Here is a 27,233-nt window from a genome sequence, read left to right as displayed (position 1 = left end):
AGTGCTTTGCACATAGTAAGCACTTAATAAATGCCATCATTATTACAGAAGCAGCGTGGCTCAGTGGACAGAGCCCGGGCTTTGGAGTCAGAGGTCATGGGTTCAAATCCCGGCTCTGCCAATTGTCAGCTGTGTGACTTTGGGCGAGTCACTTCACTTCTCTGGGCCTCAGTTACCTCATCTGCAAAATGGGGATTAAGACTGTGAGCCCCACATGGGACAACCTGATCACCTTGTAACCTCCCCAGCGCTTAGAACAGTGCTTTGCACATAGTAAGCGCTTAGTAAATGCCATTATTATCATTAATGAATAGAGTAACAGCAGGGAGCGGGAGACGAGGAAAGGAGCGCATTTTAGACTGTGAGCCCACTGTTGGGTAGGGACTGTCTCTATATGTTGCCAACTTGTACTTCCCAAGCGCTTAGTACAGTGCTCTGCACACAGTAAGCGCTCAATAAATACGATTGATTGATTGATTAATTGATCTCCCAAACGGAGAAGTCCTTCCATAAATCCCCTCCCGTTCAGCGGAGGCTCCGGGCTGCGCCCCCTGCCGGGCCTAGCCGTGGAGGCCTGGGGCGGGGACGAGCCTGGTGCCCTTAGTCAAGATGGCCGCCCGCCCCGCTTCAGCGCGAGGGCAACGGGCCCGGCGAAGAGGGAAAGAGCGCGCTTGATGCCCGCAGTCAAGATGGCCGCCCGCCCTGCTTCAGCGCGAGGGCAACTGGCCCAGAGGGGAGGGAAAGAGCGCGCTTGGTGCCCGCAGTCAATCAATCAATCAATCGTATTTATTGAGCGCTTACTGTATGCAGAGCACTGTACTAAGCGCTTGGGAAGTACAAGTTGGCAACATATAGAGACAGTCCCTACCCAACAGTGGGCTCACAGTCCAAAAGGGGGAGACAGAGAACAAAACCAAACATACTAACAAAATAAAATAAAATAAATAGAATAGATATGTACAAGTAAAATAAATAAATAAATAAATAAATAGAATAATAAATATGTAGTCAAGATGCCTTCAGCGCGAGGGCAACAGGCCCGGCGGAGAGGGAGAGAGAGCGCTTGGTGCCCGCAGTCAAGATGGCCGCCCGCCCCGCTTCAGCGCGAGGGCTACGGGCCGGCGGGGAGGGAGAGAGCGCGCTTGGTGCCCGCAGTCAAGATGGCCGCCCGCCCCGCTCAGCGCGAGGGCAACGGGCCCGGCGCGCAGAGAGCGCTTGGTGCCCGCAGTGAAGATGGCCGCCCGCCCCGCTTCAGCGCGAGGGCAACGGGCCCGGCGGGGAGGGAGGGAGAGCGCGCGCTCGGTGCCCGCAGTCAAGATGGCCGCCCGCCCGGCTTCGGTCGGTCGTCACGTGACGGGCGGCCCCGGGTCGCGCGCCCGCGGTGTGGCGGGCTGCGGGGTGTCGCCGGCCTCCGAGGCTCGGCTGGGCTGGGGTCGGGACGATGTCTGAGGTAACGGGGTCCGGGAGCCCGGGGCCGGGCGGCAAGGAGAAGCGCTCCTTCAGCAAGCGCCTGTTCCGCAGCGGCCGAGCGGGCGGCGGCCCGGCGGCGTCGTCCCCGTCCCCTCCGTCGTCCGGCCGTCCGGCGGGCGGCTTCATGAGCCGGGTGCTGAAGACGCTGTCGACGCTGTCCCACTACGGCAGCGAGAGCTCGCCCCTTCCCGGCTGCTTCCCGGCCCCGCCCCGGGCCTCCCCGCCGCCTCAGCCTCAGCCGCCTCATCCGTCGCCTCAGCCGTCGCCTCAGCCCCAGCCGCCGCCGGCCCCGCCCGCGTCCCCGCTCGGCCCCGTTGGCTCGGAGCCCGTGCCCGGCGTGGCGGGGCTGAAGAACCACGGCAACACCTGCTTCATGAACGCCACCCTGCAGTGCCTCAGCAACACCGAGCTGTTCGCCGAGTACCTGGCGCTGGAGCAGTACCGGACCGGACGGGGGGACCTCCCGGAGGCCGAGCGGCCCGCCCGGCCCGCCCCAACCGACCGGCCCGCCCCGCCCGGCCGGCCCTCCCCGCCCGACGGGCCCGCCGCCCGGCCCGGCCCGCCCGCCAACGGCCTGCCCGGACCCCCGCGCCCCAAGGCCGAGGTCACCGAGCAGCTGGCGCACCTGGTAAGGGCGCTCTGGACCCTCGAGTACACCCCGCAGCACAGCAAGGACTTCAAGGTGAGACCGCCCAACCTCCCTCCCTCCCTCCTATAATTCGTTCAATCGTGTTCCGCCGATGTTGCCGACTTAAGCGCTTAGTACAGTGTACTGTACACAGTAGGCACCCCCCAGCACGGCAGGGCCTTCAAGGTGAGGCAGCCCGCCCTCCCTCCCTCCTATATTCCGTTCGTTCAATCGTGTTCCGCCGATGTTGCCGACTTGTACTTCCCAAGCGCTTAGTACAGTGCTCTGCACACAGTAGGCACCCCCCAGCACGGCAGGGACTTCAAGGTGAGACAGCCCAACCTCCCTCCCTCCTATATTACATTCATTCATTCAATCGTGTTCCGCCGATGTTGCCGACTTGTACTTCCCAAGCGCTTAGTACAGTGCTCTGCACACAGTAGGCACCCCCCAGCACGGCAGGGCCTTCAAGGTGAGACAGCCCTCCCTCCCTCCCTCCTATATTCCGTTCGTTCAATCGTGTTCCGCCGATGTTGCCGACTTGTACTTCCCAAGCGCTTAGTACAGTGTACTGCACACAGTAGGCACCCCCCAGCACGGCAGGGCCTTCAAGGTGAGACAGCCCGCCCTCCCTCCTATATTCCATTCGTTCAGTCGTGTTCCGCCGATGTTGCCGACTTGTACTTCCCAAGCGCCTAGTACACTGCTCTGCACACAGTAGCCCCCCCCCCCCCCCCCCCCAGCACGGCAGGGACTTCAAGGTGAGACAGCCCGCCCTCCCTCTCTCCTATATTCAGTTCATTCAATCGTATTCCGCCGTTGGGTAGGGACCGTCTCTATATGTTGCCGACTTGGACTTCCACCGTCTCTATATGTTGCCAACTTGTACTTCCCAAGCGCCTAGTACAGTGTACTGCACACAGTAAATACCCCCCCCCCCCCAGCACGGCAGGGACTTCAAGGTGAGACCGCCCAACCTCCCTCCCTCCCTCCTATATTGCATTCGTTCAGTCGTGTTCCGCCGATGTTGCCGACTTGTACTTCCCAAGCGCTTAGTACAGTGTTCTGCACACAGGAAGCACCCCCTCCCCCCCCCCCCCAGCACGGCAGGGACTTCAAGGTGAGACCGCCCAACTTTCCTTCCTCCCTCCTATATCCCATTCATTCAGTCGTGTTCCACTGATGTTGCCGACTTGTACTTCCCAAGCGCTTAGTACAGTGTACTGCACACAGTAAGCACCCCCCAGCACGGCAGAGACTTCAAGGTGAGACAGCCCAACCTCCCTCCCTCCTATATCCCATTCATTCAATCGTGTTCCGCCGATGTTGCCGACTTGCACTTCCCAAGCGCTTAGTACAGTGCTCTGCACCCAGTAAGCACCCCCCAGCACGGCAGGGACTTCAAGGTGAGACAGCCCAACCTCCCTCCCGCCCTCCTATAGTCCATTCATTCAGTCGTGTTCCGCCGTTCGGTAGGGACCGTCTCTATATGTTGCCGACATGTACTTCCACCGTCTCTATATGTTGCCAACTTGGACTTCCCAAGCGCTTAGTACAGTGCTCTGCACACAGTAAGCACCCCCCCCCAGCACGGTGGGGACTTCAAGGTGAGACAGCCCGCCTAATCTCCCTCCTATATCCCATTCATTCAATCGTGTTCCGCTGATGTTTCCGACTTGTACTTCCCAAGCGCCTAGTACAGTGTTCTGCACACAGTAGGCACCCCCCCCCCGCCCCCAGCACGGCAGGGACTTCAAGGTAAGACAGCCCAACCTCCCTCCTTCCCTCCTATATTCCATTCATTCAATCGTGTTCCGCTGATGTTGCCGACTTGTACTTCCCAAGCGCTTAGTACAGTGTTCTGCACACAGTAAGCACCCCCCAGCATGGCAGGGACTTCAAGGTGAGACAGCCCGCCCGCCCTCCCTCCTATATTCAATTCATTCAATCTTATTCCACCGTTGGGTAGGGACCGTTTCTATATGTTGCCGATTTGTACTTCCCAAGCACTTAGTACAGTGTTCTGCACACAGTAAGCACCCCCCAGAATGGCAGGGACTTCAAGGTGAGACAGCCCGCCTTCTCTCCTATATTCAATTCACTCAATCATATTCCGCCGTTGGGTAGGGACCATCCCTATACGTTGCCGACTTGTACTTCCCAAGCGCTTAATGCAGTGTTCTGCACACAGTAAGCACCCTCCAGCACGGCAGGGACTGCAAGGTGAGACAGCCCGCCCTCTCTCCTATATTCAATTCATCCAATCGTAATCCGCCGTTGGGTAGGGACCGTCTCTGTATGTTGCCGACTTGTACTTCCCAAGCGCTTGGTACAGTGCTTTGCACATAGTAAGCGCTTAATAAATACGATAGAATATTCAATCGTATTTATTATTAATAATAATAATAAAAGCGATGGCATTATCAGGCAAAAACTGCCCACCCTCGGCTTCAAGGCTGTCCATCACCTTGCCCCCTCCAACCTCGCCTCCCTTCTCTCCTTCTGCAGCCCAGCCCGCACCCTCCGCTCCTCGGCAGCTAACCTCCTCATTGTGCCTCATTCTCACCTGTCCCGCCGTCGACCCCCGGCCCACGTCTTCCCCCTGGCCTGGAATCCCCTCCCTCCACACATCCGCCCAGCTAGCTCTCTTCCTCCCTTCAAAGCCCTACTGAGAGCTCACCTCCTCCAGGAGGACTTCCCAGACCAAGCCCCCTCCTTCCTCTCCCCCTCCTCCCCCTCCACATCCCCCCCGCCTTACCTCCTTCCCCTCCCCACAGCACCTGTATATATGTATATATGTTTGTGCATATTTACTACTCTATTTTACTTGTACGTATTTACTATTCTGTTTATTTTATTTTGTTAATATGTTTTGTTGTCTGTCTCCCCCTTCTAGACTCTGAGCCCGCTGTTGGGTAGGGACCGTCTCTATATGTTGCCAACTTGGACTTCCCAAGCGCTTAGTACAGTGCTGTGCACACAGAAAGCGCTCACTAATATGATTGAATGAATGAATGCTAAGCGCTTACTATGTGCAAAGCACCGTTCTAAGCGCTGGAGGGGATACAGGGTGATCAGGTTGTCCCTCGTGGGGCTTACAGTTCTAGAGAAGCAGCGTGGCTCAGTGGAAAGAGCCCCGGATGTGGAGTCAGAGGTCATGGGTTCAAATCCACCTCCGCCAATTAATAATAATAATAATAATGGCATTTATTAAGTGCTTACTATGTGCAAAACACTGTTCTAAGCACTGGGAAGGTTACAAGGTGATCAGGTTGTCCACGGGGGGCTCATAGTTTTAATCCCCATTTTACAGATGAGGTAACTGAGGCACAGAGAAGTTAAGTTCATTCATTCATTCGATCGTATTTATTGAGTGCTTACTGTGTGCAGAGCACTGTACTAAGTGTTTGGGAAGTTAAGTGACTTGCCCAAAGTCACACAGCTGTCAATTGGCAGAGCCAGGATTTGAACCCATGACCTCTGACTCCAAAGCCCGGGCTCTTTCCACTGAGCCATGCTGCTTCTCTGTTGTCAGCTGTGTGACTTTGGGCAAGTCATTTCACTTCTCTGGGCCTCAGTTTCCTCATCTGTAAAATGGGGGATTAAGACTGTGAGCCCCACGTGGGACAACCTGATCACCTTGTGTCCTCCCTAGTGCTTAGAACAGTGCCTTGCACGTAGTAAGCGCTTAACAAATGCCGTCATTATTATTATTAACCCCCATTTTACAGATGAGGTAACAGGCCCAGAGAAGTTAAGTGACTTGCTCAAAGTCACACAGCTGACAAGTGGCATGGCTCAGCATGGGCTTTGGAGTCAGAGGTTATGGGTTCAAATCCCGGCTCCACCAATTGTCAGCTGTGTGACTTTGGGCAAGTCACTTAAGTTCTCTGTGCCTCAGTTACCTCATCTGTAAAATGGGGGTTAAGACTGTGAGCCCCCCCGTGGGACAACCTGATCACCTTGTAACCTCCCCAGCACTTAGAACAGTGCCTTGCACATAATAAGCACCTAATAAATGCCATCATCATCATCAAGTGGTGGAGCTGGGATTTGAACCCACGACCTCTGACTCCCAAGCCCGAGCTCTTTCCACTGAGCCACGCTGCTGTTGAGCACTTACTGTGTGCAGAGCACTGGACCAAGCGCTTGGGAAGCACAAGTCAGCAACATATAGTGACGGTCCTTACCCAACAACGGGCTGTGGGCAGGGGAAGGAGGTAGGGCAGGGTGGATGGGGAGGAGTAGAGGAAAAAGGGGGCTCAGTCTGGGAAGGCCTCCTGGAGGAGGTGAGGCAGTGTCTGGTCACTCCCTGGGAGAGGGTCGGGAGGTCGTCTCTGCCCTTTGCCAATTTGGGGGAGGGGTGACATCGGTTGGCGCGGCCCGGAGTTGGGGGGGGCGGGGGACGACTGGTGCTGGCCCAGTCCGGTCCTGGGAGGTAACTTGTGCTGGCCCAGCCCGGAGCTTGGGGGGTAACTGGTGTTGGGGGGTAACTGGTGCTGGCCCAGTCCGGTCTGGGGGTGGGGGGGTGACTGGTGCTGGCCCAGCCCAGAGCTGGGGGGTAACTGGTGTTGGGGGGTAACTGGTGCTATCCCAGTCCGGTCCTGGGGGGTAACGGGTGCTGGCCCAGCCCGGAGCTTGGGGGTTAACTGGTGCTGGCCCAGTCCGGTGCTGGGGGGGTAACTGGTGCTGGCCCAGTCCGGTGCTGGGGCGGTAACTGGTGCTGGCCCAGTCCGGTGCTGGGGGGGTAACTGGTGCTGGCCCAGTCCAGTGCTGGGGGGGTAACTGGTGCTGGCCCAGTCCGGTGCTGGGGGGGTAATTGGTGCTGGCCCAATCCGGTGCTGAAGGGTAACTGGTGCTGGCCCAGCCTGGAGCTGGGGGGCAACTGGTGCCAGTGTAGCCCAGAGCTGGGGGGCAACTGGTGCTGGCCCAGCCTGGAGCTGGGGGGTAACTAGTGCGGTGGGGCTAACTGGTGCCAGTGTAGCCCGGACTGGGGGCTAACTGGTGCCAGTGTAGCCCAGACTGAGGGCAAACTGGTGCCAGTGCAGCCCGGTGCTTGGGGGTTAATGGTGCCAGTGCATCCACGAGAGAGCCTGCCTCCAGGAGCCCGGCGCGGGGCTTATTATCAGGATTGTCGCAGCCCCCAGGGCTCCAGGGATGTTGCGGCTGCTGTCCCTTCCCTTTCTCCCTCCACCTCCAGCCCTTTACCCCAAAGGCGCCCATCCTGCGTGGTTCCAGGGGCCCGCTTGCCCGCCCACTCTCCCGCCATCCTCGGCCTGGTTTGCTTCTCCCCGCCTGCCGCCGTCTGCTGCTGCTGCTTCTTCCAGATGTTTTCAAGTCAAAGTCTGGAAGCCCGCAATTACGTTGTGCCAAACATAGAAATGTGCGTTTTCCCAAGGAGAGACCTTCTGCCTTCTTTTTAAGGCCGAAACCGGCCCATGGTTGCGATTCACATTTGACTCCACTTGGGGAATGCATTTGAGTGCGTTTTGACCGCAGTGATTCTTTGGAGTTGGGTTTTTAAAAAACACACGGCTTCCACCTGTTCTCTCGGCAGTAAGGATAATAATAATAATAATAAAGATGACATTTATTAAGCACTTACTATGTGCAAGGCACTGTTCTAAGCGCTGGGGAGGTTACAAGGTGATCAGGTTGTCTCACGGGGCTTCACAGTCTTAATCCCCGTTTTACGGATAAGGTAACTGAGGCCCAGAAAAGTTAAGTGACTTGCCCGAAGTCACACAGCTGACAATTGGCGGAGCCGGGGTTTGAACCCATGACTTCTGACTCCAAAGCCCGTGCTCTTTCCACTGAGCCACGCTGCTTCTCTATAGGGATGTGACTCTTGGAAACTGAATGAGCTGCTGATGAAAGGGGGGAAATAAAGAACCTCAGAAGAAGGGTTTACCTAGTTACCCAAAGTATTGTTTGTGAAGATGAATGCAGATATATGGCAGTGGATATTGAGCATCCTTTTTCTCGGATTCTGACTTCTTCTTGTGTATTTCCATTAATTAAACAGGGAACCAGAGTAGTAGTTCCAGAAACACAAAACAAAACTATTTTACAGTCATCTTGTACCCTGGCAGTGATGGAAAGGTTTATCGCTTCAGGCCACATTTTCCCCTTTTTCTAATTCTCAAGGAATCTGTGGGCTAGAACTGCTGTGTTCTTCTCACCCTTACCTGCCTAAGTGTACCAAAAAACAAGATCACTAACAACGAGGCCTTGGTATGTAGTAAGCTCATCAGGACTGAAGCAGTAACATAGCTTTCAGGGGTGGGACATGTGAGGAGGCATTTGCAGTATTGTGAATTGAAAGGGCACTAGCAAGAAGGGAGGGCAGAATGAATGATTTAAAGCCATAAAGAAATACAATCTCAAATGAAGCTTTAAGGGGGAGTTCCTTAAGGGCACGAATCCTGTCTATGTTTCTACACTTTCACACACCTAGGTAATGTGTTTTGGACACAGTAAGCATTCAGTACTATTAAGACACCACAGCAGCAGAAAGACCAGCCAGCCAAACAGCAGTCAGAAGAAGGGTTGCCTTGCTGGGCAAAGGTTTCCCAACTTTGGAAAAGTATCTCTAGAGGAAATCTCCTTCTTTCTCGAAATCTACCCCCTCCACCTGGGCATCCGACCTCATTCCTTTGCACCTCATCAAAACCTTTGCCCCCTCCCTTACTGCCATCTTCAACTGTTCACTCTCCAGTGGCTTCTTCCCCACTGCTTTCAAACATGACTATAACTCCCTTTTCCTAAAAAAACCCTTCCTTGACCTCACGGCTCCCTCCAGTTATCACCCCATCTCCCTCTCACCATTCCTCTCTGAACTCCTTGAGCGAGCCATCTACACCTGCTGTCGCAAGTTCCTCTCCTCCACTTCTCTCCTTGCTCCGCTTCAGTCTGGCTTCCATCCCCTTCGCTTCACAGAAACCACCCTCTCAGAGGTCACCACTGATCTCCTTCTTGCTAAAATCCAATGGTCTCTACTCCATCCCAATCCTCCTTGACCTCTCATCTGCCTTTGACACTGTTGACCACTCCCTTCTGTTGGAAACATTATCCAGCCTTGGCCTCACTGACACTGTCCTCTCCTGGTTCTCCTCCTAGCTCTCTGGCTGCTCATTTTCATTCTCTTTCGTGGGCTCTTCCACTGCCTCCCGACCCCTAATTGTGGAGGTCCCTCAGGGTTCAGTTCTTGGTCCCTTTCTTTTCTCCATTTACGCCCACTCCCTTGGAGAACTCATTTGCTTACCCAATTTCAACTCCCACCTCTGTGCTGATGACTCCCAAATCTACACTTCCAGGCCAGATCTCTCTCCCTCTCTGCAGTCTTGCAATTCCTCCTGCCCTCAGGACATCTCTACTTGGTTGTCCTCCTGTCACCTCAAACTTAATGTGGCTAAAACTGAACTTCTCTTCCTACCCAAACCCTGTCCTCCTGCTCACTTTCCCATCACTGTTGACCGCTTGACCATTCTTTCTGTCTCACAAGCCCATAACCTTGGCATTACCCTTGACTCCTCTCTCATTCAACCCACGTATTCGAGCCATCACTCAATCCCGTCAGTTCTGCCTTCACAACATTGCTAAAATCCATCCCTTCCTTTCCATCCAAACTGTTACTGCATTAATGCAGAGCACTTATCCTATTCCTCCTTGATTATTGTATCAACCTCCTTGCTGACTTCCCTGCCTCCTGTCTCTCCCCACTCCAGTCCATAGTGCACTCTGCTGCCCGGATCATTTTCCTTCAAAAATGTTCAGACCATGTTTCTCCACTCAAGAAACTCCAGGGGTGGCCTATCCACCTCTGCATCACATAAAAACTCCTCACCATTGGCTTTAAGGCACTCAGTCACCTTGCCCCCTCTTACCTCACCTTGCTACTCTCCTATTACAACCCAGCTCGGATAATTGTTCCTCTAATGCTAATCTCACTGTACCTCAATCTCAGCTCTCTCACCGCTGACCCCTCGCCCGCACCCTGCCTGTGGACTGGAACGCCCTCCCTCCTCATATCAGACAGATAATTTCTCTCCCCTATTTCAAGGCCTGATTGAAGGCACACCTCCGTCAAGAAGCCTTCCCTCTCCTCTCATTCTAGGTCACCTCTTCTATGTCACCCTAGCGTGCTCTCTTCATTTATCCTCCCTCCCCTCAGCGCATACGTATATATCTGTTATTTATTTATTTACTTGTGTATATTAATGTCTGCGTTTCCCTCTAGACTGTGAGTTCATTGCGGGCAGGGAATATGTTTGTTTCTGTAGTGTACTCTCCTAAGCGCTTAATACAGTGCTTTGCACACAGTAAGCGCTCAATAAATACCATTGAATGAATGCCAAGCAGTAGCCTTGAAAATGGAAAGGCCCTCCATGGGACAAACCTGACAGGGTAGATTTTCTAGCTTAGGGTATTTGTATGTTAAACTATGCTGCTTTTGCTTTGGAGTGAAACTTTTTATCTTTGAGAGGAAAGGGAGGTAAGATGTGTGGAGTTGATTTCCTATTGTGATGCTTGGCAATGCCATTTTTGAACCACAGGAACATACTGTTACTGTTCGTTACCAGGTATGTGCAACAGTGGAAACTACATTTTAATGGTGCCTGTTACTTGAAACAGTTGAATTACATGTTGGGACCTGCAGCCATTTTTCTTGAGGAAAATATCTCTGTTTTGGAGAGGTTTACAGCTGTCGTCTGCTTTCCTTATAGAGGCAAATTTTACCCTTGGACTTTTTCTGGACATTTTGCTTTGTTTTTTGCTGCTCTTCCCTTTACGTCAGTTTCTCCATTTGTCTTGGAACAAAACCCACTCGCTTTCAGCTGGATCTGCTTAGTTTCAGCTCTGCAGGTATGCTTCTTTGGTTTTTTTTTTAACACTTACAGATAGTGTACATCCACCTGTTACCTTGGCATGGTTTGCCTTAGTTTTTATGCCTACATTCTCTTCGAACCTGTGTTTAAATCTGCAGAAAGCAGTAAGATCATATATTCTCCCAGGCCTTTCTATTGTTGCTGTTTAGTATGTTTAGAAGATTGATGACTTAACTGTACTGTTTAAAACTCCTATTTTGAAGTTATTTCAAAATGGCACACATAATTATTTCAAGTACCCTTTCCCCCAAATGATAAATTAATGGGGAGGACTGATGAAAATGAAATCTCCTTTATTCAATTTTTAATTGTAACAGCTCCTATCTGAACTGAAACATATTTCCTTGTAGAAAGAGGGAGAACTTTGAATACTATGGGCAAAGTGACTTAATGTTGTCACAATGTCTTTGTGGCTCAGTTTCCTCCTCTGTAAAATGGGGATTAAATACCCGTTCTCTCTCCTAATTAGACTATAAGGCCCATGCAGGACAGGGACTTTGTCCAACCTGATCAATTTGTATCTTTCCCAGCACTTAGAATGGTGTTGGACACATATCAAGTGCTTAACAAAATGCCATGAAGATGGTAAGAATAATCATGGTGTTAGATTTCTGTGGAATAATCCAGTTGCCCTCATGGTTTAACTCTTTTTCTAAAATACCGCTTGAAATCGGTACATTATTTGCAAATTGATAGGTATAATTTTAAATTATAACATATTGCACACATGGGAAGATGAGCAAATGCAAAATTTGACTTATCGATTTTGAAAACTATTTTTACTTCTTTCACATCTATGCCCTGATGAGCCTTATTTGCTAGGGCTATGAACTTTTGATTCTCATAGAATTTGAGACTTTTCAGAGTTTGTCAGTATAAGATTGAACTTTGTCTAGAAAAGAATTGTGAATATTTAGTAATTGTGGTATTTCTTAAACACTTTACTATGAGCCAAGTATTGTGTTAAGCACTGGGGTAGATACAGTGCAGTCAAATCAGCCACACAATCCCAGTCTCACATGGGGCTCACCACCTAAGGGAGAGGGAGAATAAGAATTGAATCCCCATTTTTCATACAAGGAAGCCAAGGTACAGAGAAGTGAAGTGATATCCCGCATCAGGCAAATGGCGGAGATGGGATTAAAACCCAGATCTGATTCTCAGGCCCGTGCTCTTTAAATCCAGTGTGTTTTTTTTTCCTTAAAAAAAAAAATCCCCCCCCCCCCCTTTTTTTTTTAAGTCATTGCTGTATGGTAACCAAACTGGCTGAAAGTCTGGCTTTTGATGAAGCATGTGGACTAATCCCTTTCTTTAAAGGGGACATTCCATTTTCATGCAGTTTTTTTTAAAAATTTACAGTCTTTCCCTTCCCCCATTTCCAGCAAAGTCCTGAGGAGAAAGTTGCATTTATCTATATTGCCTTTGCATATGTTTTAAAAGTTTTTGTTTGTGAACACATTCCTTAAAGTTATGAAGCAACTCTTTAGTCTTATAGATCCTGTCTCCAGCAGATGTTACACTAAACTATGGTACGTATGTGTGTGTTTGTGAAACATAGCTATCCTTATTCAAAGATGGCATTGACAGCTGGAGGCCCTGGCCTGTGGTTGGTTGTGACCCAAAAAGACTTCTTTGTATCTGACAACCTATTTGCCCCTTTGTTCACATGAAGATTATTCTTTGCTATACTAAAGAGTTTGTCACTTCTAGGGCTTGTCACTGATTTTGAGTCTGCCCCTTGGCTATCCAAATTTTTCCGGTAGTCTGTTCATGAAGGGTGACCCTTTCTCAGCTTGCCAACTGCCCAGGTTTCCCTGTCCATTGTAATTTCTTCCCAAACTGCATAGTTTCAGATAGTGCTTTACTAAGTTTTTAAAGCATTTGTTTTGCCCACCTTGCCGGCAAATATGCAGCTCATTATATAGCAACAGCTTGTGTATCCTGCCACCATACTTTTACTCACGTATCCTTCGCAGTTGTACCTTTGTGCTCTGCCTTGGTGCTGGTGAAATGATCATGTTCCTGGTACTTCATTGTTGGTTGAGTCTCCACCTTGCTTTTGGGGTGAGTATGGGCCATGGGCCACACTGAAGACGTTTTGGAGGAATTGGAGATATCTTTGGTCTCATAATCATGTGATCGGAAGTAATGAAGTTCTGGAGCCAGGTCAGTTTTCTTAGCATTGAAGCTCTGCTTGCCGCAACAAAGCCAAGGCTGAGTGGGTCTCGGGAAGAGAATGGATGAAAACAAGATGCCTAAGTAGTTGCTGTGTGATACGTTGAAATTGGAAAAGTGAAAACGAGAGAAGGCCAGAGGAAATGATTTGAGGATACACTAAAACAAAGCCCCCAGCCATGCTGCATCCCAGGTGAAACGTGGAGTCGGTTACTGTATATAACCCAATATGTTGTCCAGCAGTTGGGGAAGGAGCGACTGTGCTGGAGCCAGGTGCTTCTTAAGGATTGAGGAGCCTGGAGGCAAAGGTGATGACAGGGCCGGTACTTTGCACATAGTAAGCGCTTAATACATGTTATTATTATTATTATTATTATTATTATTATTATTATTACTCTCAGCTAACCAAGCACTATGCTCTGTCCAAAGTAAGCTCTCAGTAAATACCATTTGCTGAGTACTGCACAAGTGTCCGAATATATGTGTGCAGGTCTGCGTGTCTTGCATTGGCCTCTCTGGTTGCATATGCACTGTGGGTAAATTTTACCATCAGTTACTTCTTTTTTGAATTTAGTAAACAGCTGTCTCTCACCATAATCACACATTCCCAAAGAGTGCCATGTAGAAGTTTGGGCACCACTATTACTTTGTAACCTTCAGTTAAACATGAAGCTTGATGCCCAATTGTCACCAGATTATCAGTCTTAAAGGACTCAGTGGCCTTCTTGAATCTGTTTTCTATTTCTATAAGTGCATCTAGGTGGCAAATTTTGTGTCCGCATGTAGCTCTATTGCTGAAGAACATTTTTGTGTCTTATTTTCCAGGTTTTGGGTAATATATAACCTTAGTTTTCAGGTTTATTGTCAGTCCATAGCTCTGTGTTGGTTCTTGGAGTGTTTTGTGATCGGGCATGTATATTTGTGTATAAATATTTTTAGACATCAGCTATTAGCACAGAGCCATTCCCGGATAACAGTCTTTGGATGATTTTTCTTAGTGTTGTTTTTTTTTAATGGTATTAAGTGCTTACTACGTGTCAGACATTTTACTACGCACTGGGGTAGTTACAAGCTAATCAGGTTGGACACAATGTCCCACATAGTCTTAATTCCTGTTTTACAGATGAGGTAACTGAGAAGTGAAGTGACTTGCCCAAAGTCACATAGCAGACAGGTTGCAAAGCTGGGATTAGAACCCAGGTCCTTCTGATTCCCAGGGCCATGCTCTATCCACTAGGCCATGCTGCTTCTCCAGCAAGAATTCGTACATTTTAATCTGTGTGTTCCTTGTCCAATTCTCAACCATGCCAGCAAGGAATACATTAAATAAGACTGGACCTAGCAATTATTAAAACTTGTAGCATCAGCTCTTGAGAGTTTTGGTGAGCACTAATATTTATGAATTATGTTATATTCTGAGTATACTTATTGTCTTCTGACCACAGGTAAGTAATACGTGTTCATTTCACTGTGTATTTTAAAATGTTTCTAATGGGGAGGATTGGAGAACCTATTTTATCAGTCAATCGTATTGAGCGCTTACTTTGTGCAGAACACTATACTATACAGAGTAGTTGGGGAAGTATGGTATAACAGACACATTCCCTGCCCACAACGAGCGTACAATTGGCCAAAACTACTTCTATTTTCTATCAGTTGAATTTTTTGAATGCTTACTGTATGCAAGTACTGTATTAAGTCCAGCGCTTAGAACAGTGCTTTGCATATAGTAAGTGCTTAATAAATGCCATCATTATTATTAAGCACTTGGGGAAAGTACACTAGAGTAGATAGACACAATCAATGACCCCAAGGGGCTTGCAGTCTTGTTAAACTATTTTGAGTTGATCAGAGGGTTACTGTTTTCCAAATATTATTACTGAGCTGGGGCAGTGCAGTCTTTTGGATCGGGCAGAAGATTGAGATACAGGAAGTGTGAATTTTTATCCCCAATTTTACCATTGAACACTCTAGGTGAAATTTCTAGCAGTGCCTCCCAGGGATTTCTTTTAAATGAGCACTTTCTAAATATGAGCAGGCAGTAGACACCTCTTCCCATTCCCTGCTGCTATAAAGTAATGGAATTAGCAGTACTCAGATTGAGCCTTCTGATTAGTGCTGTAGCTTGCCCAGGTATATCAAAATCAATCAATGGCATATATTGAGCGCTTACTGTGTGCAGTGGTCTGTACTAAGCACTTGGGAGAGTCCAGAAAAGATTGTGGCCTTTTGAAATTCTTTGGGCATGTTGGAAGGTTTCCAAGTCATGTTGATTATAGATTGGCTGGTTTCTCCAGGTCACAGGTTTCCATTTTTATTTTTGAGCCTTCTTTCATATCAGTCGGGCTGGGAATGTGCCTGCTGATTGTGTTGTAGTAAGTGCTTAATAAATACCATTGATTGTTGGAGTAAGGATATTCCTATCTACCAGAATGAAATATTATGAAAACTAATCCTCACAACTGAGCTCATTCCAGGGCTCTGTTAAGGTTCCTTGAGTTTCCAGCCTGAGTTCGGAAGACACCCCCTCCCCCCCCCCCAAACTGTGGCTTTCTGGCCCATTTTTCTTCTGAGCGCCCCTTTCCAAAAACAAAGAGTTGGCACCAAATGGAACATGAACACAGAAAACTGCATTGTTATGGGGCCGTAGTTAAAAATGATATAAAAGAAATTAAAGTCTTGTATTTTTATTTTTATTTTACTTTTTTGTACATGGCTATCCACTTGCTTGGATGAGGTGACCTGGGGATTTTTAGGTGATTTGGAGGGACATTTTGAGGGTTTCTTGGCTGACTGGTCAGAACTGTGGTCCCCACGATGTGGGGAGGGGAAGGAGAAGGCTGTGCTGCCATCCACTCCCCTGCTGGGGTTGGGATGTGCCCAGTGAGGGATGAAGAGGAAGAGGCTTTGGGGATTCTAGTGGCTGCCGCTGCTGCTTCCTGTGATACTGCTTCTGCTGGTGTTGGTGGTCCAGGAAGGGCAGGGGCGAGGAAACCGAAGGGGCAGCATGGCAGTTTCCACAGCTGTCAATCCTGCCACTGCCAACCCGGCTCTGTGGCCCTGGGAGGAGGTGGCTCTGGGGAGGACCAGTGGCAACAGGGCAGCAGCGAGCAAGAGGCTGCAAGGGGGAGATTAGGAAAGCCTTAAGGATGGAAGAGGGGGCAGTGTAAGACTTAACGAACCCGATGTTATTAGCCAGAGTTGAGGTCATAAAGTTGAACCTGGTTGCAAAGTTTGAAATTCCAGAAGTACCATTTGCCATACCTTGCCGTAACTTGTGTTGTCTTTTGTTGGAGTCTTGCTTTAATGTGAAGATTTGATGAAGTGCACACTATCAAATCCTAAAAGTTGGGTCCTCAAAAGCCAATTCCTTTTAAAAAGATTTGAGTTGTTTGAGTTTTTATCTGAAATGTACCCTACAAAATTGCCTTCATTTGTCCCAATCACTTAAGAATAAACTTTACCAATAGTTATTCACTGATTTAGAGACATTCCCAACTTTCTCTTAAAACTGCATTATGTGCAATCTAATTTCTCTTAACCCCATTTTTAAGCAGGTTTCTAAAAAGTGAAGCACTTTGAGATATATAATTGAGAGCACTACTTGGCCGCTTTTTGAGAGGCAATAATAGGGAGAAAACCACGGTCACATATTTAGCTCCTCGAGGGCAGGGATCATATCTACTAACTTGATTTAGTTGGACTTTCCCAAGCACTTATGACCGTGGTCTACCCAGAGTAAGTGCTCAATAAATATCACTGATTTGTCAGAATTTAGATCCAATTTGTATAGTCTGTGAAGGCCCAGGTGTTGTGTTCATTGGGCAAACTATTGAACTATTAAATATTAAATAGTATAATGTACTATTCTTGCATTCTTTTGGCATAATAAAGCACTTAAAGCAAGTTGTAGTTACTTAATTTTTTTAATGTCTGAAAACTCATTGTGGGCAGCGTATGTGTCTGTTGTTGCATTTTGCTCTACCAAGCACTTAGTACAATGCTCTGGACACAGTAAATGTTCAGTAAATACAACTGACTGACTGATTAAGCACTGTGTGTCAAGCACTGTTCTAAACACTGGGGTAGGTAAAAGTTAATCACATTGGATACAGTTCTTGTTCCACATGGGGATCACAGTCTAAGTAGAAGGGAGAACAGATACTGAATTCCCATTTTGCAGTTGAGGAAAGGGAGGCACAGAAGTTAAGGGATTTGTCCAGGTTATGGAGAAGGGAAGTGACAGAGCTGGCTTTAGAACCCAGGCCCTCTCGTTCCTGGGCCCGTGCTTTATCATTAGGCCACGCTGCTTCCCATGCCTTTATGGACTATACTCAAAATATCCATTGTATAAATTTATTTTATTCTATTTCAAGATTAAAATGTGCAAATAGTGAAATCTGGTTTGGCAAATCAGGAATGGTCGGGGGAAAAAGCTATGACAAATTGTCCCAAGTAGTTGCAAGTGTAAACCCTGCCAAAAGTGATCATTTTGAGTTAGAATGGCCAGAATACTATTTTCTTATTCTTCTACTTCAGTCTAAAACAGACAATGAATTTAGGCCAAATAAATTTGCTACAAAAATTGCCCAAGTTTTCTTACTTTCTCAGGAACTTACAGATCTTCAGATTTTCAATTTAAGACTTATTTTGATGGAGTAGTTTTAATTTAGCTCTGGAGTAGCAATTCTTAGTTCTCTGGGACATCTCTCTGCCCATCCTTTCTGCCATTGGCAGTTGTGGTCTGATAACTCCCTAAAGAACGATCCTCCCATCTGTGAAGGGAGATGAGAACATGCTGAGATGATTTCCCAGAACTTTGTATTAACTAAAATGGCACTCCCATTTTCTGGTAGAATGGTGGCGCCACTTCACAGTGTCATTTTAAACTTGGCAATGCTCATCTTAAAGCAGGTGGCTGTTAATACTGCCTTATGTAAGGCCGGGAAGTGAGTTAGAAACTTCCGACTAGGTAGATTGTTACTGATAGGGGAAGAAATCTCCTGGTATCATCTTCTTTCCTTCCTCCTAATCAAATTCACTATAACTCCTTTGGTGGATTTATTTTTTAGGGAGGAAGTGGTCCTGAAATTTGAATTTGTAGTAGAGACTCTATCCCCCCAGACCTTCAGTCATTTCATAACACCCTAGGAAATAAAGGGGTGGGGAAGGAGTAAGTAAACTGTCACCCCCATTTTTCAGTCTCTGCCATAGGACTTAATTGCCATTTTTCTACTCTGGGGGCTTCATTTATTGCTTCTATTGGGCTGAAAGATCCACCCACTTGTGAACTTCAAATCACTTTCTTGCATCTTCTCTTGTGTGGCCTGAAGAAACATCACTGTCCTTGTCACTTGGGAGAAGGGTCTCTTCGAGAGCCGAGCCTAACTTCTCATATAATAATAATAATGTTGGCATTTATTAAGTGCTTACTAGGTGCAAAGCACTGTTCTAAGCGCTGGGGAGGTTACATGGTGATCAGGTTGTCCCACAGGGGGCTCACAGTCTTAATCCCCATTTTACAGATGAGGTAACTGAGGTACAGAGAAGTTAAGTGACTTGCCCAAAGTCACAGAGCTGACAATTGGCGGAGCCGGGATTTGAACCCGTGACCTCTGACTCTAAAGCCCGTGTTCTTTCCACTGAGCCATGCAGCTTCTCATATATGCTGGTATGTTCTTCCATTTCCTATCTTGGGAGCCCATGTCAACAACTTGTCCATGGAGATATGCGGCCTGTTCCCAACGCAAAAATGGTGCCTCAGGATTTGAGGAAATATGGGGGAGTGGAGTATTGGTTAGTTCTCCTACTTCTCCCAACTTAGACTATGAGTTCCATGTTTGACAGGCACTATGTCCAACCTGATTATCTTGTATCTACTGTAAGACTTAGTAGAGTGCTTGGCACATAGTGCTTAAATACCATTATTATTACTGACCATCATCCGGGTTGATAGCATTTAAGAATATAGCAGTGGTTGCGGAAAGGAACACCTCTCAGGTTGAATCCAGGTATTTCCATTTTCGAGTCTGGTGATAGTTTCCCACGGGACTAGGGAACTGACTTGTTTTTCCAAGTGGTTAATGGGTTACATTTCCCCCAAACGAAGTGTCTCCTCTCTCCCCAGGCTTCGCTTGGTAAATGGTCAATCTGGGAACCTTTTTTAAATTTTTTTTATCATACTAAAGGTCTTGGCCCCATCAGTTAGCAATTTTAGGCTCTCTGTTTTAATAGGGCTGGGCTGTCTCCCATTTATAAATATTGATAATCCACCTATCTGTTAAATTGGGTTTTGTTGGTAGCCGTGCTTTACTTAACTTGCAGAGTGCTTTTCTATTTTATTAACTTTTATAATTTTCGTACTTAAGTGCATACCATGTGCCAAACTCAAGTCTGAGCACTAGGTTGGATACAGGATAATCAGGTCAGACATGTTTGTTTTTTTAATAACTTCATAAGTTCTAAATTCCAAATCTGAACTGTTGGGCCTCCTATCAAGTAGAGAAACCTGTAACTTCATTCTTGTATAGTAGGAGGGTTTTAGAACATTACCATCAACAAGGTCTAGTTAAACTGCCCAGGCTACAAGTTCCCATTAAGGTACACATGAGACAAAAACTTTTTTTTTCCCTTAAAGCCCAGCATTTTTAGCATATCAAATTAAGTGGTTTCCAGAAATCGTATCTTAATGAGTGAATCCTCAAGGGCAACCCATATTACATTAGAATATTGTCCCAAAGGGTCTTGTCCCCAGTGCTGGCTTGCTGGTTTCTTGTGGTAAGCCCGGTTTTATTTAATAAAAATAACAGCCACCTTGGATATTTTTCCCGTCCTTTTCAAAGGATGGGAAATGTAGGCACCCGAGTTTGACAAGAACTTTGGTATAAACATTGGTAGGGATACTTGAAAAGGTAAGGACTTCTTTCTCTTTGTAGTTCTCCACATGACACTCAAATCAATAGGAACAGTTCTCAGCAGACTCATTTTGATTGCTAAATTCCCAGTTATGGTAAAGTGCTTTTAGGGTTATTTTTCAACAGGTTGTGAAAAATAGCAGAATAGTTTCGCATAATAAACACTAGTTTCATGTACCAGTCCATATCAGACACAACTTTTTTGGTGAGGTAAAAGGGAACATTTTTGCCCTCAGTAAAGAGATGGAAGAATAGTGTCTTCTGTGACTGTCTTAAATACCGGAGCCCCAAATTAACCATGTTGGTATCGATCAATCAAATTTATTGAGCACTTATTAAACACTCCACACTAAATGCTAGGGAAAGTACAGTACAATAGAGTTGGTAGACACGTTCCCTTCACACAATGAGCTTACAGTCTACAGGAGAGGAGACAGACAATATAAATAATTTATAGATACGTACCCAAGTGCTGTGAGGCTAAGGATGGGGTGAATACCAGATAATATAATAATTAATAATAATGGTATTTGTTAAGCTTTTACTATGTGCCAGGCACTGTATTAAGCGCTGGGGTGGATACAAGCAAATTGGGTTGGACACAGTCCCTGTCCTGCAAAGGGCTCACAGTCTTAATCCCCATTTCATAGATGAGGTAACCGAGGCACAGAGAAGTGAAGTGACTTGCCCAAGGCCAAGACAAGTAGCGGAGCTGGGATTAGAACCAATGACTGTTTGACTCCTAGGCCTGTGCTCTATCCACAGGTCAAGTGCAAAGATGATGCAGAAGGAAGAGGGAGCTGAGCAGGGAATGTGTCTACCAACTATTGTACTCTCCCAATTCTTAGTACATTGCTCTGCACACAGTAAGTGCTCAATAAATATAATTGACCAATTAATTGAAAAGAGGGCTTAATTGGGGAATGTCGTTGAAGATTAGTGATAGAGCTTAGGGCGGGGAACTCTTAACTGGACAAAAACATAGCCCAGTGACCCACAGCCCAAAAGGTTATAATAATTGATTTTTTTTTTTTTTTACTCCCCATTTGGGTCCAGGGGTCCAAGAGGGACATCTACACCTACAGTTATACTACTTCTCCCGAAGCAGTTTTGTTGGTCAAAATCATAAGTTGGCAGCAGCTCTCCCCCTTAATCCTGCTGCATTCAGCTTGGCAGAAGATTTGATGTGGTGGAAACTGAGGAGAAGAGGCTTGGCTGACAATTATCCATTCATAATGAGAACTTGGCTCCATAGAGATAATCATGTAACATTATCCTTCATTCCCCAATTCAGTGCCAGACAATATTACTTGAGAATTGAAGCTCTTTAGCCAGAAAGGGTGAGCCTCTGCTGGCAGAGGCCATAGGTCTTCTCCATCAGGATGTTCTTGATAAAGAACCCCACCCGGCCCATCCAAACTGACAGCTCTCCAGCGAAGATAAGGCTGAGTTTCAATGGCAAGGCCAGGGCTGGTGTCTGGGTCAGAAAAACAAGGTCACAATTCAGTATCTGTTAAAGGAAGTGACATTTCATTTTCAGGAGGCTTTTTAAAACCTTCAAAAGCGTTCCCCAGGTTAGAGCAAGTAAAGGTCATATACAACAGTAGAAGAACCTTGAATCAAATCTTCTCTAATACCAGGAATTTCCAGAAAAGATTGTAGGATCTTGAAGTCTGTTGGCCACTCTTCTCTGGATCAGTGGCAGTGTCTGTTCAGACACAGTATAGGCAGATGTTGGGGAAGCAGCGTGGCGCAGTGGAAAGAGCACGGGCTTTGGAGTCAGAGGTCATGGGTTCAAATTCCGGCTCCGCCAGTTGTCAGCTGTGTGACTTTGGGCAAGTTACTTAACTTCTCTGGGCCTCAGTTCCCTCATCTGTAAAATGGGGATTAAGACTGTGAGCCCCACGTGGGACAACCTGATCACCTTGTAACATTTCCAGCGCTTAGAACAGTGCTTTGTACATAGTAAGCGCTTAATAAATACCATTATTATTATTATTATTATGTTAAGAGTGCTGTCTGACAGAACTGGCTCTTCTCTGAGGAATTTCAATCCTTCTTTGGTCTCCAAGGTTCTTCTGAAAACTACCATTGTCTAAACTTGGGCCGCCAAGAAGTTTCTAGCTCCATCCATTCAAATCACCATACTCTGGAAAGAAGTTGGCTCTCCAGATGGTTTTTTTTGAGCATCATCTCCCTGCATCCAGTCCATACTTCACTCTGCTTCCTGGATTGTCTGTCTAAGAAAACATTCAGCCCATGTCTCTCCACTCCTCAAGAACCTCCAGTGGTTGCTCTTCCACCTCTGCATCAAACAGAAACGCCTTACCATCATATTTAAAGCACTCAATCAGCTTGCCCGCTCATACCTTACCTCACTGATTTCCTACTACAGCCCAGTACAACACTTCACTGATCTAATGCCAGCTTGCTCACTGTGCCCTGATCTTGTCTATCTCACCGCCAGCCCCTTTTCCACGCCCTCCCTCTGGCCTGGAACTGCCTTCCCCTCTGTACTCTCTGGACCACAGTTCTTTCCACGTTCAAAGTATTATTAAAGAAGTCTTCCCCAAATAAGCCATCTTTTCCCTGATTCCCTCTCCCTTGTCTATGCACTTGGATATGTGACCTCTAGGCAGTTGATAATCTCCTGACAGCACTTATGGAAATAGCTATAAATGATATAAATTAGGTATATTAATGTTTGTCTCTCCCCCTAGACTGTAAGCTCAGTGTAAATACGGAGCATGACTGCCAATTCTGTTTTATTGAACTCTCCCAAGCGCTTAGTACAGTGCTCTGCACACAGTATAGCGCTCAGTAAGTGCCATTGATGATCCATGATCATCTCAAGCTGGACGTTAAAATTAGCCCCAAATTTAAAGTGGAGAAACTAGGACATCTCCAGGAATTGTGTGTTGGTTGGGTACAGCCACTCTATTGCTAGTGCATACTACCAGATGTAGGCATTTTTTTTTCCAGCTAGTTCAATGGGGGAAGTATATATTCTTCTGGACTCTATTATGATTCTTGCCTGCAAGGGCTTCTGGAGGTGGTGTTGAACTTTCATCCCAGTAGATACACCGCACTGTGATCTCTCTCCAAAGGACCTTCTCTGATTTTTGCATTCTGTGTCTTCTGCAAGGCATCTTTGTATTTGTGAAAATGTGCTTACTTTAATGAAGACCGCCTTGCTAGAACTCAGGCACTGACCCCAAAGTTGTAAAGAAGAGGTTCAAGTTTCTAGTAATTTTCTGTGTCCCTTTTGCCCTTTCCAAAGTGCTTAGTACATTGTGGTGTGCCCAGTAGATACCATATGTTCTACCATTCGTTCACTCATTCAGTTGTATTTATTGAGTGCTTACTGCATGCAGAGCACTGTACTAAGCACTTGGGAGCATACAATATTACAGTAAACAGACACATTCCCTGCTCACATGTCAAGGCTCCTAGACTTGGAACCCTTAAAAGGTATGGGGAATATCTAGGGTTCAGTCTGCCAGCCTTGTACCCTAAGGGCTGTCTGCTGAAGTTTGGGAGAATACCAGATTGCCCACTAATCCCTAGGGCAGTGAGTGTCAGAATTAGGAGGTTTTGTGCATGCATGAAAACCACACAAACACACACATCCATATACACACACATTCCTTAGGTGTCAGTGGGAAACGGAAATTAGTATAGATAAATGATTTACAGATTTGTGTATAAGTGGGGTGGGGGATGAATTAAAGGAGCAAATTGGCAACCCGGAGGAAGTGTGAGTAAAGGAAATTAGGGCTTAGTCAGGGAATGCCTGTTGAAGAATATGTGCCTCCAATAAAGCTTTGAAGGTGGAGAGAGTAATTGCCTCAGATATGAAGAGGAAGTCCCTGCTCACAATGAGTTTATAGTTTAGAGGGGCATTCCAAGTTAGAGGCAGGGCAAAGACAAGAGGTTCGCGGTTCATTCATTCATTCAATCTTATTTATTGAGCGCTTACTGTGTGCAGAGCACTGTACTAAGCACTTGGGACAAGAGGTTGGCGGTTCACTGGACCTGCGCCATGCTATGCCATCTTCCAGGGGGAAGAGTGTCACACAGGAAAGGGGTTGAGTACCTAACCACTAGAGCTCCTAGAGGAGAAAAATATGCCCTCCTGATAGATGCATTGTGTAATTTAAAACAGACACTCTACTGAAGATCTTAAGTGCTCATCAGTTTAGCTCATCTGTGCGAAGAGTTCCAAAAGTGATCCTGGGACTTACAATAAATGGGTGGGTCTCACTTCTTTACCCTGCAAAGTAGTATCTATAATTGATTTTAGGATCAATGAACTCTTATAACCTGTTGGGGAAAGGACAACATACCTTTTGTAAGGGGAAAACATGCTTCTCTACCCTGCTGGCTTTCTTTGAAGAGGCCACTTAACATGTGGATACAGTGGAAGCAGGAAATATAATTCACTTAGGTTTTGTAAAGGCCTTTGACATGATTCCACAACAAAAACTTCTTAAAACCTCCAATGGCTAGAAAAGCTAAAAGATATGAAACAGTGGGTAGGGATAAACTACTACCTTTCAGGATGGAGAAATGTGGTAGGGTCCTCCAGGGATTAGTGCTAGGACTGGTTTCTTGTAACATTTTCATAAATGATCTGAAATAGGGGGAGAGCCGTGAAATTTTCAAATTTGCAGATGACAGTAAGCTCTTCAGAGTTGTGAATTGCCGTGCACATGGTGATAAATTGCTGGAAGACGTAATGAAGCTGAATGTTTTGAAAAATGGAAATGGTTTTCAAAGTGAGCAAGTGCGAGCTAATGCATGTGGGGGAAAAATAAGCCAGATCACAGCTTCATAATGTTGGGTCCTGAGCTATCAGTCAGTAGTCAGCAGCCTAAATGGCCAACTGAATGTTAGGTGTTATTAGGAAGGGGATAACAAACAAAATAGAAGACTTGTTATGGGCAGGAATTGTATCTGATAAGTGCAGTCTAATGGATAGAACACAAGCCTGGGAGTCAGAAGGACCTGGATTCTAATTCTCTGCCACTTGTCGGAGTTGGTAAGTATAAGGCTCTGCACTGATCTCATTCATTCATTCAGTCGTATTTATTGAGTGTTTACTGTGTGCGGAGCACTGTACAAAATGCTTGGGATAGTACAGTACAAAAGCAGGCACATTCCCTGGCCACAACAAACTTACAGTCTAAATGGGGAGACAGATGTTAATATAAATAAATTTCAGATATGTACAGAAATGCTGCTGTCCAAAAGTCTATGGGCTGAGGTTCTCCTGTTGTTCCTGAAGGTAGACTCTGTCAACAGTAGGAATAATGTTTATTGTGCATTGTGCTGAATTTATTATGCGCTATGCTAAGTGCTTCGGAGGTACCACGTGGCACATTCCCTTCCCAAAGAAAATTTACATTCTAAAAATGATCATAGTAATTAATATTAATAATGGTACCCATTAAGCACTTACTGCGTGTCAAGCAGTGTTCTAAGTGCTGGTATAAGGTCATCAGACTGGACACTGTCTAAGTAGGAAGGAACAGGTATTAAATCCTCATTTTACAGATGAGAAAACTGAGGTATAGGGAAGTGAAGGCACTTGCCCAAGGTCACACAGCAGGCAAGTGGCAAATCCCCTCACTCCCAGGCCTGTTGTTTTTTCCACTAGGCCACACTGCCTCAAAGTCACATGCAGTGGAATTGAATGGAAAAAAATGAATTTTCAATGGAAGATACCCATGTGTGTATAAAGTCAAGTGCTGAGGACAGGCATGCATAATTAAATATGGTACCTAGGTGTCAGGTGGCTGAAAGGTTGATAAGATTTGGGCTGTTCATAATTCGTTAGAGCGCTAATGGGAGATGTGGGATTTTAGGGTTTTGAAGGTGGGGAGAGGTAATAATAACAATGGTATTAAGCGCATACCATGTGTCAAGCACCGTTTCTAAGCACTGGAGAAGATGCAAGCAAATCAGGTTTGTCATAGTCCGTATCTCACTTGGGATTCACAATCTTCATCCCCATTTTCCAGATGATATAACTGAGGCCCAGAGAAGTGAAGTTACTTCCCAGAGTCACAGAGCAGACAAGTGATGGAGCCAAAATTAGAATCCAGGTCCTTCTGACTCCCAGACCTGTGCTCCATCTGCTAGGCCATGCTGCTGGATTGGAGAGGGAGTGTCCGTTCCTGGGAACATCATGAGCAATAGGTTGGTGGTGGGAGAGATAAATGTGGGATACAGTCAGGAAATGGGTTTGGGAGGAGTGAAGAGCATAAGCAGAGGAGTAGTATGAGGAAAATGGTAACTTGTAGTAGAAATAGCTTTTATTGAATTCCCCCAGTGTGCAGTGCACTGTACTGAGTGCTAGGAAAGTGCGAAACAAGCAAGTGATGTATTTCCTGCCCATGAGGAACTTATATTCTACTGGGGGAGACAGACATAAAAGTATATATAAGAAGAATAAATGATTAAATGTTCAATTGAATAAACTTATAGCATTGTCAGTGATATTTGAGTGCTTACTATGCAGGTATTTGGGCAGGGCACTATAGTAGGTGCTTGGGAGAGTACAGCAGAACAGAGTTAGTAGACATGATCCCTGCCCACAATGAGTTTACAATCTAGAGGGGGAAATAGGCATATATGCATAAGCGCTGAGATTGGGTATAAGTTCCTAAGTACTGAAGATGGCTGATGGGTTTGTGTGGCTTAGGATGTGGGGAATTAATCAGGTAAAGCATGGTGGAGTAGATGGGCTTGGAATTAAAATGAGAGGTCTGAAATTTAGGGAGGAAGAGAAGGCATTCTAACCTGGGGGAACAGCCTAAGTTATGGACTGTTGGTGGCAGAGTCAAGAGCAAGATACAGCTAGAAGGTTTGCTGGAGAAGAATAAAGAGTGAGCTGGGAGTAGTGGGTGAAAAGAGCAGGTATGGAAGATGGGGTGAGTTGGTGGAGATCCTTGAAGTCAGTCGTGAGGAGCCTTTGCTTGATGGGGAAGGACACAGGGAGCCAGTGGAGGGTATTGAAGAGTGGAGACCTGTGTGCCGAGCGAGCGAGCTGATGAAGAGTCTTGAAGTAAGGATTCTTAAGTGAAAAACAAGCCTGTTTCTCTCTTCTTTCCTTCTCTGTTCCCCGTCGACCTCCGTTTCCCTGTTTTCCTCCTC

General features: G+C 46.6%; 1 protein-coding gene across 1 annotated transcript in view; it reads left to right on the top strand.

Moving 5' to 3' along the window:
* Positions 1-1,441: 1,441 nt before the first annotated feature.
* USP31 (ubiquitin specific peptidase 31) overlaps positions 1,442-27,233 on the top strand; it is a 75,433-nt gene continuing 49,641 nt past the window's right edge. Inside the window, exon 1 of the mRNA XM_038763534.1 lies at positions 1,442-2,152. Coding sequence (XP_038619462.1) covers positions 1,442-2,152 — 711 coding nt within the window. The remainder of the gene's footprint in view (positions 2,153-27,233) is intronic.

This window comes from Tachyglossus aculeatus, chromosome 21, assembly GCF_015852505.1.
Source record: "Tachyglossus aculeatus isolate mTacAcu1 chromosome 21, mTacAcu1.pri, whole genome shotgun sequence".
Taxonomy (NCBI): domain Eukaryota; kingdom Metazoa; phylum Chordata; class Mammalia; order Monotremata; family Tachyglossidae; genus Tachyglossus; species Tachyglossus aculeatus.
This window is presented reverse-complemented; position numbering and strand designations above follow the sequence as displayed.